Source organism: Papilio machaon, chromosome 8, assembly GCF_912999745.1.
Source record: "Papilio machaon chromosome 8, ilPapMach1.1, whole genome shotgun sequence".
NCBI classification, from domain to species: domain Eukaryota; kingdom Metazoa; phylum Arthropoda; class Insecta; order Lepidoptera; family Papilionidae; genus Papilio; species Papilio machaon.
In genome coordinates, this window is record NC_059993.1 from 9,068,395 (window position 1) to 9,083,264 (window position 14,870).

Consider the following 14,870-nt stretch of genomic DNA (forward strand, 5'->3'; position numbering starts at 1 on the left):
GTGGCCATTGCCTATCTTTGAGATGCTAGTTCAGTACACTCGGGCTAAGTCTCAGTGCTTGTAGTGGAGGAACATTTCGATATACGTTGCCCCTCGCCACCTACCACCTGCCACATCTGACATTACAGATAGCAAAGCTCTCTACAAAATTCTCAAAATAAATGATAATATTAAAAAAACACTATTTAGCAATTTGTTACATTTCTACACTTGCTTTAACAGTTTCTAAACCATCAAGGATTTTAAATTCATCTTCGGGGCCACTCAGTGTGAGAGTGAGCAGAGTGTTGCAGAATGGTCAGCGTATGGACATAAGTCGTCAAAGTGTCTCTAGGACTAATAGTTCTAGACCAGCCTATGGCGGGAGTCGCCAAATTCATCCTTATAAAATAATTAATGAATGGCCCCTTATTTGTTTGCAGGTATCATGGTCGAAGTACGGTTTGTTTCACGCCGCGATAAAGTCATTGTCGTCAGTTTTTTTTTAATTTTAAACAATATGTGCGATATTTTGTAAAGACGGCGAGATGAGATGTGATCACAAAATAATTAATTAGGCCAGTCTTTAGGCGTATTCGATTTATAATATTGCGTAATAAACGACTCGGTTTGAAATAGTTGTCAGGGACATATTGCACCGAACCTAACGTTACAATATGATAGATATCATGTCGAGGGAGGGGGAGGGAGGGGAAGGAGAAGGGGAGGCGGGTCTAGAAGCGCAGCTCGTTGTCGCCGCTGCCCGCCTCGTCCTCGTCGTCGGCGGGCCCCGCGTCTTCCTCTGCAACAGAAACACTCGTCAGCTCCTCACCGGAGCGGCGACGTCGGCTTGTGAGACCAACATCGTTGAACTGTTACGATGTCGGTGTCACTCCGAGCGGTCAGAGCGGAGACGCACCGGGACAGGCGGGCCGGCCCTTGGTGCGCGAGGCGGGCCGCTCCACGCCGTGCGCGTCCACGCACCAGCACACGCCCAGCGCGCCGTGACACTGCCGCGCTCGGTAGAACCCGCGCGCGTCGCACGCCGGGATGTACGCCCCTGACACAACATACACTTACAGATAGAAAGTAACTATATCATAAACAATATAGTTAACATACAACCACAGGTGGGCACAGTTAATCGAAAAGTTAACTTCGTTAATTCGTTAATTAAAAAATTAACTTCGTTAATCATTAAAGCGTTAAATTCTCGAAAATTTAACGCAAGTTAAAGTTATTCGTTAACAGTTAACCATACTAAAAATATACATACTAATTTCACACTTATGTGGCGACACTTGTTTAAAATAGTAATTTGACTATACATTTATAGAAGGTACACATTAGTATTAGAGACAAGTATGAATGCATTATAGTATATTTCATTACGAGTGCGGAAAGCCTGTCATTGCAGAGTTCCAACAAATGTCTACCCGAGCCGACAGGGTTGACAGTTGGAACAAGTTGTAATGTCAGTTTCGCACGTGTAATAAACAACTATCTTTGATACAGTTGCGAAAAAATTAAACAATTTAATAGAATAATAAAAACACAATAAACTCAACTAACTAAAATGTTTGGAAAATGGCGCCAACCGTAAAAGAATACAAACAGAGAATTTTTTGTTTTCTTCGCCCATTCTGGGTAGGCAAAGGGAACTATGCCCAAACAACCATTCAGTAGATTATTTTTATTGATATGAAATGAAAATGAAATTTAATGAGATGAAATAAAATGAAAACTAACCTAATTCATTGAATCAAATCATTAAATCTGATATTGTAACAAATTAGGAGCTTCTTTTTAGAAATATTTGCATGAATCATAAAAACTTCAATGATTTTTTTTTGTAAAAACTAAGTGGTTTTGACAGTTGGGAAAGACGAGTTTAGAAAAGCTAAAGAAAAAGCACGAGTAAAAAAGTGTTTTAATACAGCTGCTCAAAAAGTGGCGTATTGCAGGGACGAAGAGCGTTCGAAATGTGGGCTATTACATACTCATGATTTTATATAATCGTAATGAAATATACTATTTCAAACCTTCTTTTGATTTTGTCCTGTTGGTCACGTCTTTCCCGGACGCTCTGATGCATGCCACTTGCACGCGAACTTCACATATCGACGCTGGAAAGCGTAAACGCTGTAACCCCGAAAGAATGGACTTTACAGGAGAGCCAAAAAATGATAACTCGTGAGCTGATACGCCTACAAGCATGCGGTATTTAGCAATGTTTGTGCTAACCTATAATAAAATCATTATCGTTTGATAATGGTTGAAATTATTAACGTGTGAAAAACATATTCGCGATTTCAAGGGTTACAGTGTTTATGCTTTCCAGCGTTGATATATCAATTATCAACTCTTTCGTTCACCACTCGAGTCGCCGACAGTCGCTCAACATAGTTGAACTTACGAGCGTGGCGTGGCACGTAATTTAAACAAAATGACAGCACGTCTCCAAGTTTCTAATTTAACGATTAACGGACTTTTATTAACGGAAGTTGTGTTTAACGGAAGTTAACAAAAGCGTTAACACTTTTTGAAGTTAACTTAAAAGTTAATCCGTTAAGCAAAATGTTAACGTCGTTAATTAACGATTAACGGATTAACGAGTTAATGCCCAGCTCTGCATACAACTAATTGCAAGTCTACACATATAACATTGGCTAAACTAATTTGTCAGTCAGCACAGGAAATATATTCATAAAAGTAATTAAAAATACAACCACTGCTCGAGTTATTTAAAAACAGTGCTCGCAATCACCACACACGTATTCCGTCTGTAATTGGTTGACGCATACGGTACGCTTATGATGGGATTGTACCGACGGGATTTGCTACGTACACTAAACTTGATTTTGGATAGTAATTCCGGATAGTCAATTATATAATAATTTTTTTTATTATTTTGTGAATGAAAATAAAATCGGAAATCTCACGACGGTTAATAAGCGGTCATAAATGAATTTTTTTACAAAGAAGTATGAAGTCTTTAGAGTGATAAGGAAATCTTTGGTGAAAGCAAAGGAACTTAATGAATCGTTTCTGAATATTTTCTAACCTGTCAATATGTTTATGGTAATGGGGAATTCATACTCGCTACGCATACTCTAGCTGGCTTCTGACGTATGTACAGTAGAGTATTTTGAAACATTTAGCGAGTCGCATGACTTGGAGGCTTTTTTGGCAATAGCATCAACCTGCATATTGAAGAGCAAATTGCTGTCATAGTGAACGCCTAAATCTCGGGTATCTGTGCATTTAGGCAGGTTTTGAACACTCGGCCCACGGCACGACATACAGTCGGCACACGGCACGACATACAGTCGGCACACGGCACGACATACAGTCGGCACACGGCACGACATACAGTCGGCACACGGCACGACATACAGTCGGCACACGGCACGACATACAGTCGGCACACGGCACGACATACAGTCGGCACACGGCACGACATACAGTCGGCACACGGCACGACATACAGTCGGCACACGGCACGACATACAGTCGGCACACGGCACGACATACAGTCGGCCCACGACGGTTTCCACTGGCGCGTTTCTAGCTCCGGTCCAATCTCACACTAATAGTGGGCGCACTCACCCGGGCTGGGGTTGGGATGCGCCCGAGCGAGCGCGGCGCAGGGACGTGCGGCGCGGCGCAGACACCCGCACCACGCCGCGCGCGTCAGCCCGCCCCGCGCCCCGCCCCGCCCGCCGCCACGTCGGCCGCCGCGACCACACGCCGCCAGGAACGGCCGCAAGCAGCGCTCGCGCTCGTCGTGACCTGCAGCACGCCGCATTCGTGAGACATGTAGCTCGCAGCGGAGCGCTCTCCTGCGACCTCCCGCAGCCGCCCGGTACTCACGCAGCGCGTACAGGTCCTCGCGCGACAGCAGCCCGTCGCCCGCCGCGTCCAGGTGCGCGAACATCCAGCGCACCTCCGGCTTACAGTCCCGCGGGAACCCTGCGACACGAGCGCTCTCGTTAGACCTCGCCTCCTCTCGCGCCACCCACCCCCGCGCCCCCGCACCGGCCGCCCGCACTAACCGCGCGCTGCAGCACCGCCCGCCTCGCCCGCGGCGCCCGCCTGCTCCATCAGCACGGAGAACCAGTCCAGCAGCCGGTCCGCCATCCGGTCCAGCTCGCAGCCCGCGGGCCCTGACACACCACACACCCGCACCCGCACCGCACCGCACCCGCACCGCACCCGCACCGCAGACATGCAAGGGAAAGGCGGTGTAAGAAATACTCGCAACGAACATTTATGGAAACTGCGCAGCGGCCGGGTCTTAGAGTTGGCCACGTTTCAATTTAATTGATAATTTTCATCAACATTGAAGCTCTCCGGCGCCCGAACTGAGCCGCTTTGAATATAAGTCAGTTAGGTTTAATTTTTCGGTATTGAATACTACGAGTCATTTTATTAATGAAAATGTGTCGACCAGAGCTGTGTGAGCTGTGCGAGCTGTGTGAGCTGTGTGAGCTGTGTGAGCTGTGTGAGCTGTGCGAGCTGTGCGAGCTGTGCGAGCTGTGCGAGCTGTGTGAGCTGTGCGAGCTGTGCGAGCTGTGCGAGCTGTGCGAGCTGTGCGAGCTGTGCGAGCTGTGCGAGCTGTGCGAGCTGTGCGAGCTGTGTGAGCTGTGTGAGCTGTGTGAGCTGTGTGAGCTGTGTGAGCTGTGTGAGCTGTGTGAGCTGTGTGAGCTGTGTGAGCTGTGTGAGCTGTGTGAGCTGTGTGAGCTGTGTGAGCTGTGTGAGCTGTGTGAGCTGTGTGAGCTGTGTGAGCTGTGTGAGCTGTGCGAGCTGTGTGAGCTGTGTGAGCTGTGTGAGTGCACTTGGAGTACAATTTACAGAAACAATTATAAATAAGCGCTATCTTTGTGTGCGCACGCACATTGACAATATTTATTGCAATCGATTAATACTTTTTGGATAGTTTTTCGATATTGATTTGCATTTTTTATTTGTTAATATATGTTATATGTCGTATCGGCAACAGATTACATATATGTCTATATTTTTTTGTAATTAAAAAATAACCGTGTATTTAGGTACATACAAATCTAAATCACTAACAAAAGCAGTGCTTTGGGAGGGGTCGTGAAGCTTTCTGCCTTGTCATAATTTGTAAAATATAATTTTAAATATATTATATCCATATGTAATTTCATTAATATGGGCTATTATACATATCTTATTAGTTTTATAATTTTCTAACTGATGGCTTTAGAACTGTATAAGGTAAAAATATAGTGAAATAAAATCTTCAATTTTTTTTAAAAAAAATTAAAATTCTGTGCCAAAGCCGAAATATAAAAAAGTAACAATTTATTAGTAAAGTGTAAACATTGCGGGAAAGTAGAAGTTTCTCTTCGCCCTGATGATAAATATGAGTATTATTTATACTATAAATATATATAATTTGCCGCCGTCATATTATTAAACGTCCTTTGTTTGTAATCTCACTAGCCAGCCATATTGTAAATTGATGGCAAATCAAGAACAGATAGTGACTTAGTGTGAATTGGTGTAGTGTGGTGTAGTGTAGTGTGAAGTGTTGTATGGTGTAGTGTGGTGTAGTGTAGTGTGAAGTGTTGTATGGTGTAGTGTGGTGTAGTGTAGTGTGAAGTGTTGTATGGTGTAGTGTGTAGTGTAGTGTGGTGTGGGCGCCACACACACACCTCTAGCGCCGCGCCGCGCCGCTTCCGCCCCGCCTCCGACCTCGTGCTGCAACATAGAATTTCATTATGCCGGCGATACACGTCAGCCGCGGCTTGCCGAGTGGAGGATACGCGAGTGTAGGCAGAATTAATACAAGTCAAGGGCTACTTTTATACGTTGGCTAAATCTATTCAAGAGGACAAAGTAGATAAGTGATTAATTTCTACTGACTGACCATCGCGTGAATTGAACCTTTGGTTTGTGCAGAAAAACCGACACCGCACCGAAGTGAGGTAAGCGGTCGCCAGCGCCGGCGAGTCATCACAAGTTACGCCAAATGAGCTCTATACAGGTATGGCGCGAGTGACGCCGAGCGATAGCATATGATGTAAATGTACTATCTATATGTACGTTAGTATTCGAGTTCACTCAGCAAACCTCGGCCGATGTGTATAAATGGCATTAAACCTGCAGAAGGGATGAAGTCTGCGACTCCTTCCACATAAAAAAATAAACGATTATTTCCGTTGAAAAGCGTTTCAGAAAATCTAACCATGATACTTTTTATTAGAGCGGCTCTGGAACATTTTTGTCTCGACACTCGGACGGCGCAGCTCGATGTCATTGTTAAGCGCACATACGCGACGTTGGAGTATTTCACCTAAACTCGAGCATTTACTTTTCTCTCAACTTAAGTCGTTGACCGAGCAGAGTTCAAGTCGTCATTGTTGTCGGATCGTAATGGCAGACGGAATGCTGCTCTCGGCCCGAGCTTTGACTACCCTTTTAGAGCACTTACAAAGCACTAGTTTTTGCAATAACTCGACGAATGCATCTTGAGACTTGCATCTAGATTTACAATTTTATGTTTTATTCGAATGCACATACAAGCAAAAATGTAACTACAAAATCCGGTAGCAAAAACACGGTTTAATAATATAAATCAAGAAAAACAGAAAAATCAAATTAGGAATTCGTAGCTTCAAAAATACATTGACTGTTGGGTGTCAGAAAAAACTCTAAGGCTCATTATGACCTGGTGGGAGCGTGCGGCGGGTGCGGCGGGTGCGGCGGGTGCGGTGGGCGCTGTGGGCGCGGGCGGCGCGCGACACGGGCAGAAGCCGCGGCACGCCAGCCGCACGGCCGCGCGCCGCACGCAGTTGTGCAGGTCGAGCCGGCACAGTGACGAGTACGTGCGGTTATCGGAGCCGCACACGAACTGCGCGCCCTCCCCCGCCTCCGCCTCCGCCTCCGCGCCGCACCCTACACACCTGAAAATTAAGTCCACGTCTGACTGCAGTCTACTCTGATTGTGAAAGCGTCGCGCTTCCGCGTCCATTTGACTACGAAGTCGACGGGAGACACTCACCGTTCCGGCGGCCGGTCGGGGCGGCGGGAGACATGCGAGGGCGCACCCTCCGGCTCGGGCCCGGCTTCCTCCTCGTAGAACACGTCATCTTCGCCGTCGATGCGCTCGCGTCGAGCCGCCACTATCGTGTCTCTAAATGCATGACGGATTATATTATTTAAGACATCTATCGTCCGCTTTTCGCTAGAAATTGTTTGTAAACGCCCAGAAACGTGCGATGTCTCCGTCCACGCTCACCCTCTCCGCAGCACGTCCTTCTTGGAGGCGCATTGCGCGGTGAAAGCATCGCGCAGCAGGCACACCTCGCGTTTCTTGCACACCAGCTCGTGACACAGAGGACCTGCAACACGAGCTCGTCACTGCCGCCGCCCTCGTCTCCGTGCCGCTCGCCAGCCGACTGCGAGCGGGGCGACGATGAGGGCAGCACTTACTTTGCGGGTCGTAGATGTATCGGCGCGGGCGTCGCGAACGCACCGTCTGCACATCCTGAAATATAGTACACAGTATGCAGTTGATCAATACAGATAACTGAAACCAAGTAACTATATAGATATAATATTACTATTAAATTATTCAAAATATCTCAAACGACAAAACTTTTAGAAATACGGGGTTAAGAAAATGTCAAATTGATAAAACTATTTCTCCAAGTTACCACTTTTAAAGTGAATGGTACAAGTATATTTCCTAAATCCTTACTATCATGAGTTAGTCTGCTACATGTCTAGTTACCAACGATACCAGGAACCGGCTGGTGCATAGGATAGTGATACGGATTTGGCCAAAAAAGGCCGATGGCCTGAAGGATGTCATATGTTTGTCAATATTGTATTCGGCTAACTGACCCTCCTGTACTCTGTGGCGTTCCAGTATGCCTGATTTACAAGCAAAGTACTGTCGCTCTATTGGTCATCCCTTTTTGATGTGCACTTTCTCCCACTGGATTTGATTCATCCCCATCAGCTATTGCTACCAGTCCCCTGGTATCACCATTAACTTCTCAGACCAGCTACCACTCGTTGACTCTGGCCTTGTTCCAATAGATAAACAGCTTGAGCCACTACTTCAAATTTGATACTTTCAGTTTGATGTGATGATTCCTAATAAGTGCTATATAGTTTAAAACTATTGAACCAGCTCACGAGATGCTTTTCCATAAGCAGAGTATTGTTGCCAGTCTCCTCCCAAACTAGAATAAAACCATAAACACTCGAGGCAGGACCAATCCGCCAAGGGGGAGCCATAAACAAATATTTGAATTGAAGTAGTTTTCAAACCGGTGCAAAAATGGTCATCAACATTAAGAACATGTTTTGATGTTATTTTCAGATTTATTTGTATTATGTATTTATAGGTAGATGGCAAGATATGTCAGCTATCAATAATACAAAAAATATTTTTTAAAAGTTATTGTTCATTTGGTTTGTATGACTCGATTTCATCGCTCTCGAGAGTAAGTTGTATTGTATAACATTTCTTGATAGTATACATTTTTTCTATAGTCTTATAACGCATCGTAACATTGCGTAGGTGCTAGGGACACAGGGCCATCTATGTTCTCTTCTTTGTTTAAACTTTTACAATAATTTACAAATTGATCTGTGACAAAGGCAACATGGGTACAGATGTAAGGTAACAGTGAAAACCGACTAGGGCCCAGCGGGGACGTGGGGAGTACAACAGAAGCCTTTGAAACGGCGAGATTTATAGACGTCGTTGAGTCGTTGGAGACGAGCGGCGCCTACCGGAGCATCCTCGAACTCGAAGTCGGTGTCGGTGCGTCGCTCGCAGGCCGCCAGCGCCAACACGGCCGCCGCCGCAATCGCCCACGCGCCCCGCATTTCTACGGCTGCACGCGCCCACACCGCTCAGGGACACGCGACCGCTCGGGACTCCGGCCGCCGCACTACTGCCGCGCCTCGCCGCGCCCCGCTCCAGCGCCCCGCACCGGCGCCGCGCAGCCTGTCCCCTCGATCCCGGACAAAACAACCGCGACGACGCGACACACCACACCTCACACTGGGTATTATTCTGTATCTGCCTTGATAATAGAATTCAAAGGACAATTAAAGGCATAAAATTCAATAACGCATGCCTACAACCTACAACGCTGGAACTTTAACTTGTATTAACTAATAACGTGCTTAGAGGATACATCAATAGATACACATTAGGAGACATAAATTTATCTAAGAACGTAGGTTACCCCTGTCCCTGTGTTGTCGCGTCTATTAATACGTATATTTAATACGTACTGCCTGCTAGTTAGTATATACTATAGTATTATATTTTAGTAGCTACCTAGTACCAGTATATTACCTCACCGAAGCTAGCAGGTGAAGCGCCTGCGAGTGAGCAGTCACATGCGATATTATTGAATGTAACATTTCTGCTTGTAACTGGGCGGCCTGAGCTCTGCCTGACCAACGGCATCTGTTTAAGGAATCGTAACTCTAAGACTCGCAATATGAGCAATGCTTGAATCTAAACAAAATGAAAAGTATATCATTGTATGTATTAACATATATTAAATCAGTTTACTTTGCGCGAGGCGGACGGCGGGCGGTACCGCCGCCGCGGCGCATGTTGTGTCGCAGTGAGCCCCCGCGCCGCCCCGCCACCTTCCCGCCACCTTCCCGCGCGCGGTCGATTCTGTACCTTCCCCGCACAGCCTCCCGCCCCCGCCCCGCCCCGCCCGCCCCCCACACTGCGCTGCTCGACCCGAAGTGTGCCGTACATAAGTGTACAGTACTTACGACAAGTGCTTTCAGTTAACGTTTACATTTACACACAATAAATATTTACAATGCGCGATTGCTGTAAAAGAGAATCGTTCGACTCGCCTTGAGTTTCCACTGCTGAAAAAGGTTTACAGACATAAATTGTCGTTTCTGCTAAACTGTTGTTCTTGAAAAAACTAAGATAATAATTCCGTATATGGATGTTTTGGCGGCGAAGTTGACGGCTATATTGAGCCGCTGCATGACCATTGACGACTTTTCATTGTTTAATATTTTTGTTTGTTCTTACCTCAACAGAGCGTTTCAATATTTTAATCTTTTTGGTGGTTGACCTTGAGGTGAAATCTTGTGATCTTGTCTTATTTCGAGCATTTAGCAATATTCACTTGGTAGGTACATACATCTCAAAGTTTTGGTACTTCAAATAATAAAAATTGGTGATAAACATCGATAGAAAACCTATTTATTCGAAAGGAAATGATTTTTTTAAGAATTAATTACTGCTTAAATCAATAAAGGGGACTATAAAAAATACAATTTTTATATAATCTCACACAATTTACTCATGATCCTTAAGCTATTTTTTTACAATATCCTTATACGTATATATATATATATATAAATATATATTATTACAATAAACCCACAGCGCTGTTGATGATTTTTTTTCGCGAATCACTTTTTGTACCTTTTATCTTGAAACCTACCAAAATACCTTTTATATATCATTATTACTGATATAATAAATGATAACTTTTATCTATTAAAGCGCATTAGATAAATAAATTGGGATAAGAAGAATGTCATGTCGCAGTTGCGGCTACCACGCGGCGTAGTCGCGGCGTAGTCGCGGCGTAGTCGCGGCGCAGTCGCGGCGCAGTCGCTGCGGTACTCACAGATTGGATATGTAGTGCCACTTGTCCACTGCAACGACGGAAAATTATGTGTTAGTGTTATCGGATATCGACAAAAAAATCTTTCAAACATTTTAAGTCATTAGAGCGTTATGTGAGCGGCGGCGGCGGCGGCGGCGGCGGCGGCGGCGGCGGCGGCGGCGGCGGCGGCGGCGGCGGCGGCGGCGGCAAGACACCGCGGACCAAAACATATTCATAGAAGTGTAGCTGCCATCCAAAGTTCATGGAGACTTGTTTTCATTCGCAGCTAAGCAAGAGCCGCCATAGAGTTTGAACAGGTCGGGTGTTGCCGGCGAGGTTTGGGCGAGATGAGGGAGAGATGTGGGCGAGATGTGGGCGAGATGTGGGCGAGATGAGGGCGAGATGAGGGCGAGATGTGGGCGAGATGTGGGCGAGATGAGGGCGAGATGTGGGCGAGATGAGGGCGAGATGTGGGCGAGATGAGGGCGAGATGAGGGCGAGATGTGGGCGAGATGTGGGCGAGATGAGGGCGAGATGTGGGCGAGATGAGGGCGAGATGTGGGCGAGATGAGGGCGAGATGAGGGCGAGATGTGGGCGAGATGAGGGCGAGATGTGGGCGAGATGAGGGCGAGATGAGGGCTAGGTGCGGGGGGGTGGGGGGGGGGGTCACGTACCGGTGTCGGGCAAGGCCTGCGGCTGCGCGGGCGGCGGCGCGGCAGCAAGCGCGGCGGCGGCCTGGTCGCGCGTCACGCGGTGCGCGCTGCCCGCCACGCTCACGTTGCTCCTGCACAACACAACGCCGCTGAGCTCTGAGACACTGCGCGGTCAGTGCGCAGTCAGTGCGCAGTCAGTGCGCAGTCAGTGCGCAGTCAGTGCGCGATGACTGCGCGGTCTCTGGCACTCTGGGAGCGCTCGGTGCACGACACGCGATCGAGCACAAACATGCATATTTTTGCTCAACTCACAATTTTTTTTGGGCATTATAAATGACTTCCCCACCACCGTACAAGTCACGAATAGCCGTTTGGCCTTTATACCTTTAAATTTGTGCCATACGGGTCTTTTTGCTCTGACAATAAATAGCATTTCTTCGGCTCTTTATGGTTAAGCCTCAAAAGAACCAACATATCAATCGGTCTCGGCAAAGTAGTCGAACTGTGCCGGCGCGACGGTTGAGCATTTTGAACCGAATAATTTGTAAAGTACTAACTTGCAAATGTCGCCGGCCTCCGCCTCGCCGCTGACCAGTGCGCGCCAGAACTCGTGCACCTGCAACAGACAACCGGAGCGCGGATCAGCAAACAGTGGCTAGGGCGCGGGTCGCTCGCGGCGGACACTCACCTCGTCGATGACGCGGTGCGCGAAGGCGGCGTCCTTTGCCTCGCCGTCGAAAGCGAACACGTTGACCGGCTTGCCGTCGGGCACCTTGTAGAGGCGGAACCACTCGAGAGTGGCGCGCAGCAGACCGGGCCGCACCTTCTCTAGGTCGGCGACGTCGCTCAGTCGCTCGGCGTCGGGGTCGCGCGAGTCTATCGCGATCAGTTTCCAATCGGTCTCGCCTTCGTCGATGAGCGCCAGCGCGCCCAGTATCTTGACGGTGAGCACGTCGCCGCGCTGCGCCACGCGGGACCCTATCTCGATCACGTCGATGGGGTCGTTGTCGCCGCGCGCTCCAGTGCCGGGGTCCACGTGGCGCGGGTCCTCCCACGTCTGAGGCAGCGCGCCGTAGTTCCAGATGTAGCCGTGGTGAGGGAACACGTTGCTGACGTAGCGCAGCGCGCCTTTCTTTACGTCCTGCTTGATGGGATTGAGAGTCTCGCCGAGGCTGATCTCCATCTTGGCGTTGGTCCAGCGCGGCACCTCGACCACCATGTGTGCCAGGCGGCGCGCGCGGTCCGCCCACAGCGGGATGTCGTGCAGCGGCGACACGGGCCCGCTCTCATCCCCTGCCGCACGACAAACCACCACATACATTAATTAGCAGTTAACAATTTAAAATACAGGTGTGCCTTAGCAATGTCAGCGGCGAAATTGATGCAACATCTGAAGTATTTCGTTCCAATTCATTCCAGAAATTATTTGTGAGCTCACCGAGTCAGAATTTTCATTTAGTGGAAACAAGGGCGAGTTGGTAGGGAGTAGAATTGTAATAACAAGTACAATGAGTGCTTTATGATTTTCAAGAAATTTTGTAGATTTTTCTTTTAATGTAATGCAATGCAATGACATCAGAAGATTCTACTATCTCAGACATTATATTATTATTAATTTGAATTTGTGTCTCTAAATAAAAATGTATCAATACTGCAACTATACTATTAAAAATTCTTATAAACTGACAGAACATTATTATTATTAAATAAAAACAAATTTTTCTATCCCCAAGGTGTTAACTTTAATATGGCAGAGTAATTTCATACTAAAATATTAAAAACATATCAGTCAGCAGACAACACAACAAATATTAATAATTAATAATAAGACTTGACTCACAAGATCACCACCATGTGGCGTATGAAATCAACTACCATTATTCCAATAGTTGTATCGGCAAATGGATTGATGTGAAGAGTTTCAACCAACATCTTAAGAAGCTTCCGCTAAACAGTTGTATTAAGGGCCTGATACAAAAGGTGGTGTTATTTTAGAAACCGTACACATAGTGAAGAAGTTCCTGCCTCTGCCTCTGCCTCTGCAGTCATCATGTTGTGTACACATAGTGAAGAAGTTCCTGCCTCTGCCTCTGCAGTCATCATGTTGTTCATAAATGAATATAAAATATAATAATAATGTTCTATTCAGTTATACTTGGTATAGTAAAGGTTCAATAAAGTAGTTAGTAAAAAAAAAAAAGCAGTAACAAAATGACCAAAATTAATTAAATAATTTTTAACGAGAGCGGAGATATGAGTATTACACCATCTAGATACTATTTACACAAAAATCAAACTTTTTCACCTTTGGATTAACAATATTTAAAGTACTTAGCAGCTGCACTGAACTATTTCTCATTTCTGACAGGAGTTTATATATATTTACAAAGTATTTCTTGACTACAGTCCTATTCCAGCTTGTGGCTCTAAATTTAAAAAAAAAATTCATAAGTGCCCATCAATTAATGATAACATATGGGACAATTACAGAAGAGGTACCTCTTGTACAACAATATAAATAAGTACAAGTCAAGTCACATTTGTGTACTTAACATACTCAAAACCAGAACTGATTAAAGAATTAGTGAGTTAAAATAAGTATGACATACATTAGTTACTTTTTGAGAGCTGAATTCATTTGCTTTATAAAAACATATCATTTTTTACATGCAACCTGCACATCGCCCAACACTTCAACGGCTGCTTTAATTGTTCCCGGCATGTATGGTATGATCAGTGTGATAATCACACTGTGATTCCTATGATGAATTTCCCAAATTTCATTGTAAATTCATACATCTCCACAAACAAAGGAGTATTTTAAGATTCAGGTTTAGAATTCATGGGCACAAATTTGAAATTGAGATATTTTTCGAATAAGAATTCGTAGTTAAATTTAATTAAGTTAAAAATAAAATAAAAAGCCGAATGGTATGGGATCGAGCTCAGAAGAAGTGGACTTTCGAATTGTCCAATGTAAACTGATAAGAAAGTTTAAGGTCACCGCTAGATCTACACGTCATATTAGTCAATTTTTCAGACACGGAAGTAAAAGGCAATCCGTGAGCAATCTAAAAATGTAAAAAACGTTAACTTACTAAAAAAAACCCTATAGTCGGGTGCGTAAGGTGATCCTCTTTCTTCGGCGATAAACATCTCGTTACGGAGTTTTTGATTAAAAACAACAGAAGTACTGGTTAACCTCCGACTGCAATAACCACTAGCAGTGAAACCCAGCCTTGCCGCCGACACACACGAACTGATCACAACCCGTGTTAATGACATTTTACAACTGACAATTGCATGGGCATGGGGCAAAGAGTATAGGTCTAGGACCAAGTATAAACTGGACTGGACACGGTAATAATAATACCGTGAGTGAGAGAGATACAGTTATACCCAATTTCTGTGACGTGACAAAGACAGTGATAACTATCTTCTGTCCTTTTCTGCGTACCAGGCTTTGGTTTGTTTGGGACAATTCAGGTTGAGCCACACAACGTTTCACATTCGAGCTATTTTTCGAAAATCATGAGTATTTTGTTGCTGTAATTGTGCAAAAAAAAATTTGGTATTACAGTTTTAGTA

At 45.6% G+C, this 14,870-nt stretch overlaps 2 protein-coding genes across 2 annotated transcripts; both read right to left on the bottom strand.

Moving 5' to 3' along the window:
- Positions 1 to 654: 654 nt before the first annotated feature.
- On the bottom strand, positions 655 to 8,909 carry LOC106720076 (proteoglycan Cow). The gene is made up of 11 exons (XM_045679102.1): positions 8,758 to 8,909; positions 7,444 to 7,498; positions 7,250 to 7,352; positions 7,013 to 7,144; positions 6,680 to 6,914; positions 4,430 to 4,803; positions 4,066 to 4,258; positions 3,853 to 3,985; positions 3,589 to 3,771; positions 899 to 1,039; positions 655 to 781 (listed from the first exon to the last, which is right to left on the bottom strand). Exons 1-11 carry the CDS (start codon positions 8,851 to 8,853, stop codon positions 714 to 716), a joined length of 1,713 nt encoding a protein of 570 aa, XP_045535058.1. The 5' UTR covers positions 8,854 to 8,909; the 3' UTR covers positions 655 to 713.
- A 1,467-nt stretch (positions 8,910 to 10,376) lies between these two features.
- LOC106720180 (inorganic pyrophosphatase) lies at positions 10,377 to 14,588 on the bottom strand. Its single transcript, XM_014514765.2, has 5 exons — positions 14,381 to 14,588; positions 11,971 to 12,575; positions 11,840 to 11,898; positions 11,304 to 11,413; positions 10,377 to 10,677 (listed from the first exon to the last, which is right to left on the bottom strand). Exons 1-5 carry the CDS (start codon positions 14,565 to 14,567, stop codon positions 10,646 to 10,648), a joined length of 993 nt encoding a protein of 330 aa, XP_014370251.1. The 5' UTR covers positions 14,568 to 14,588; the 3' UTR covers positions 10,377 to 10,645.
- Between the last annotated feature and the right edge of the window lie 282 nt (positions 14,589 to 14,870).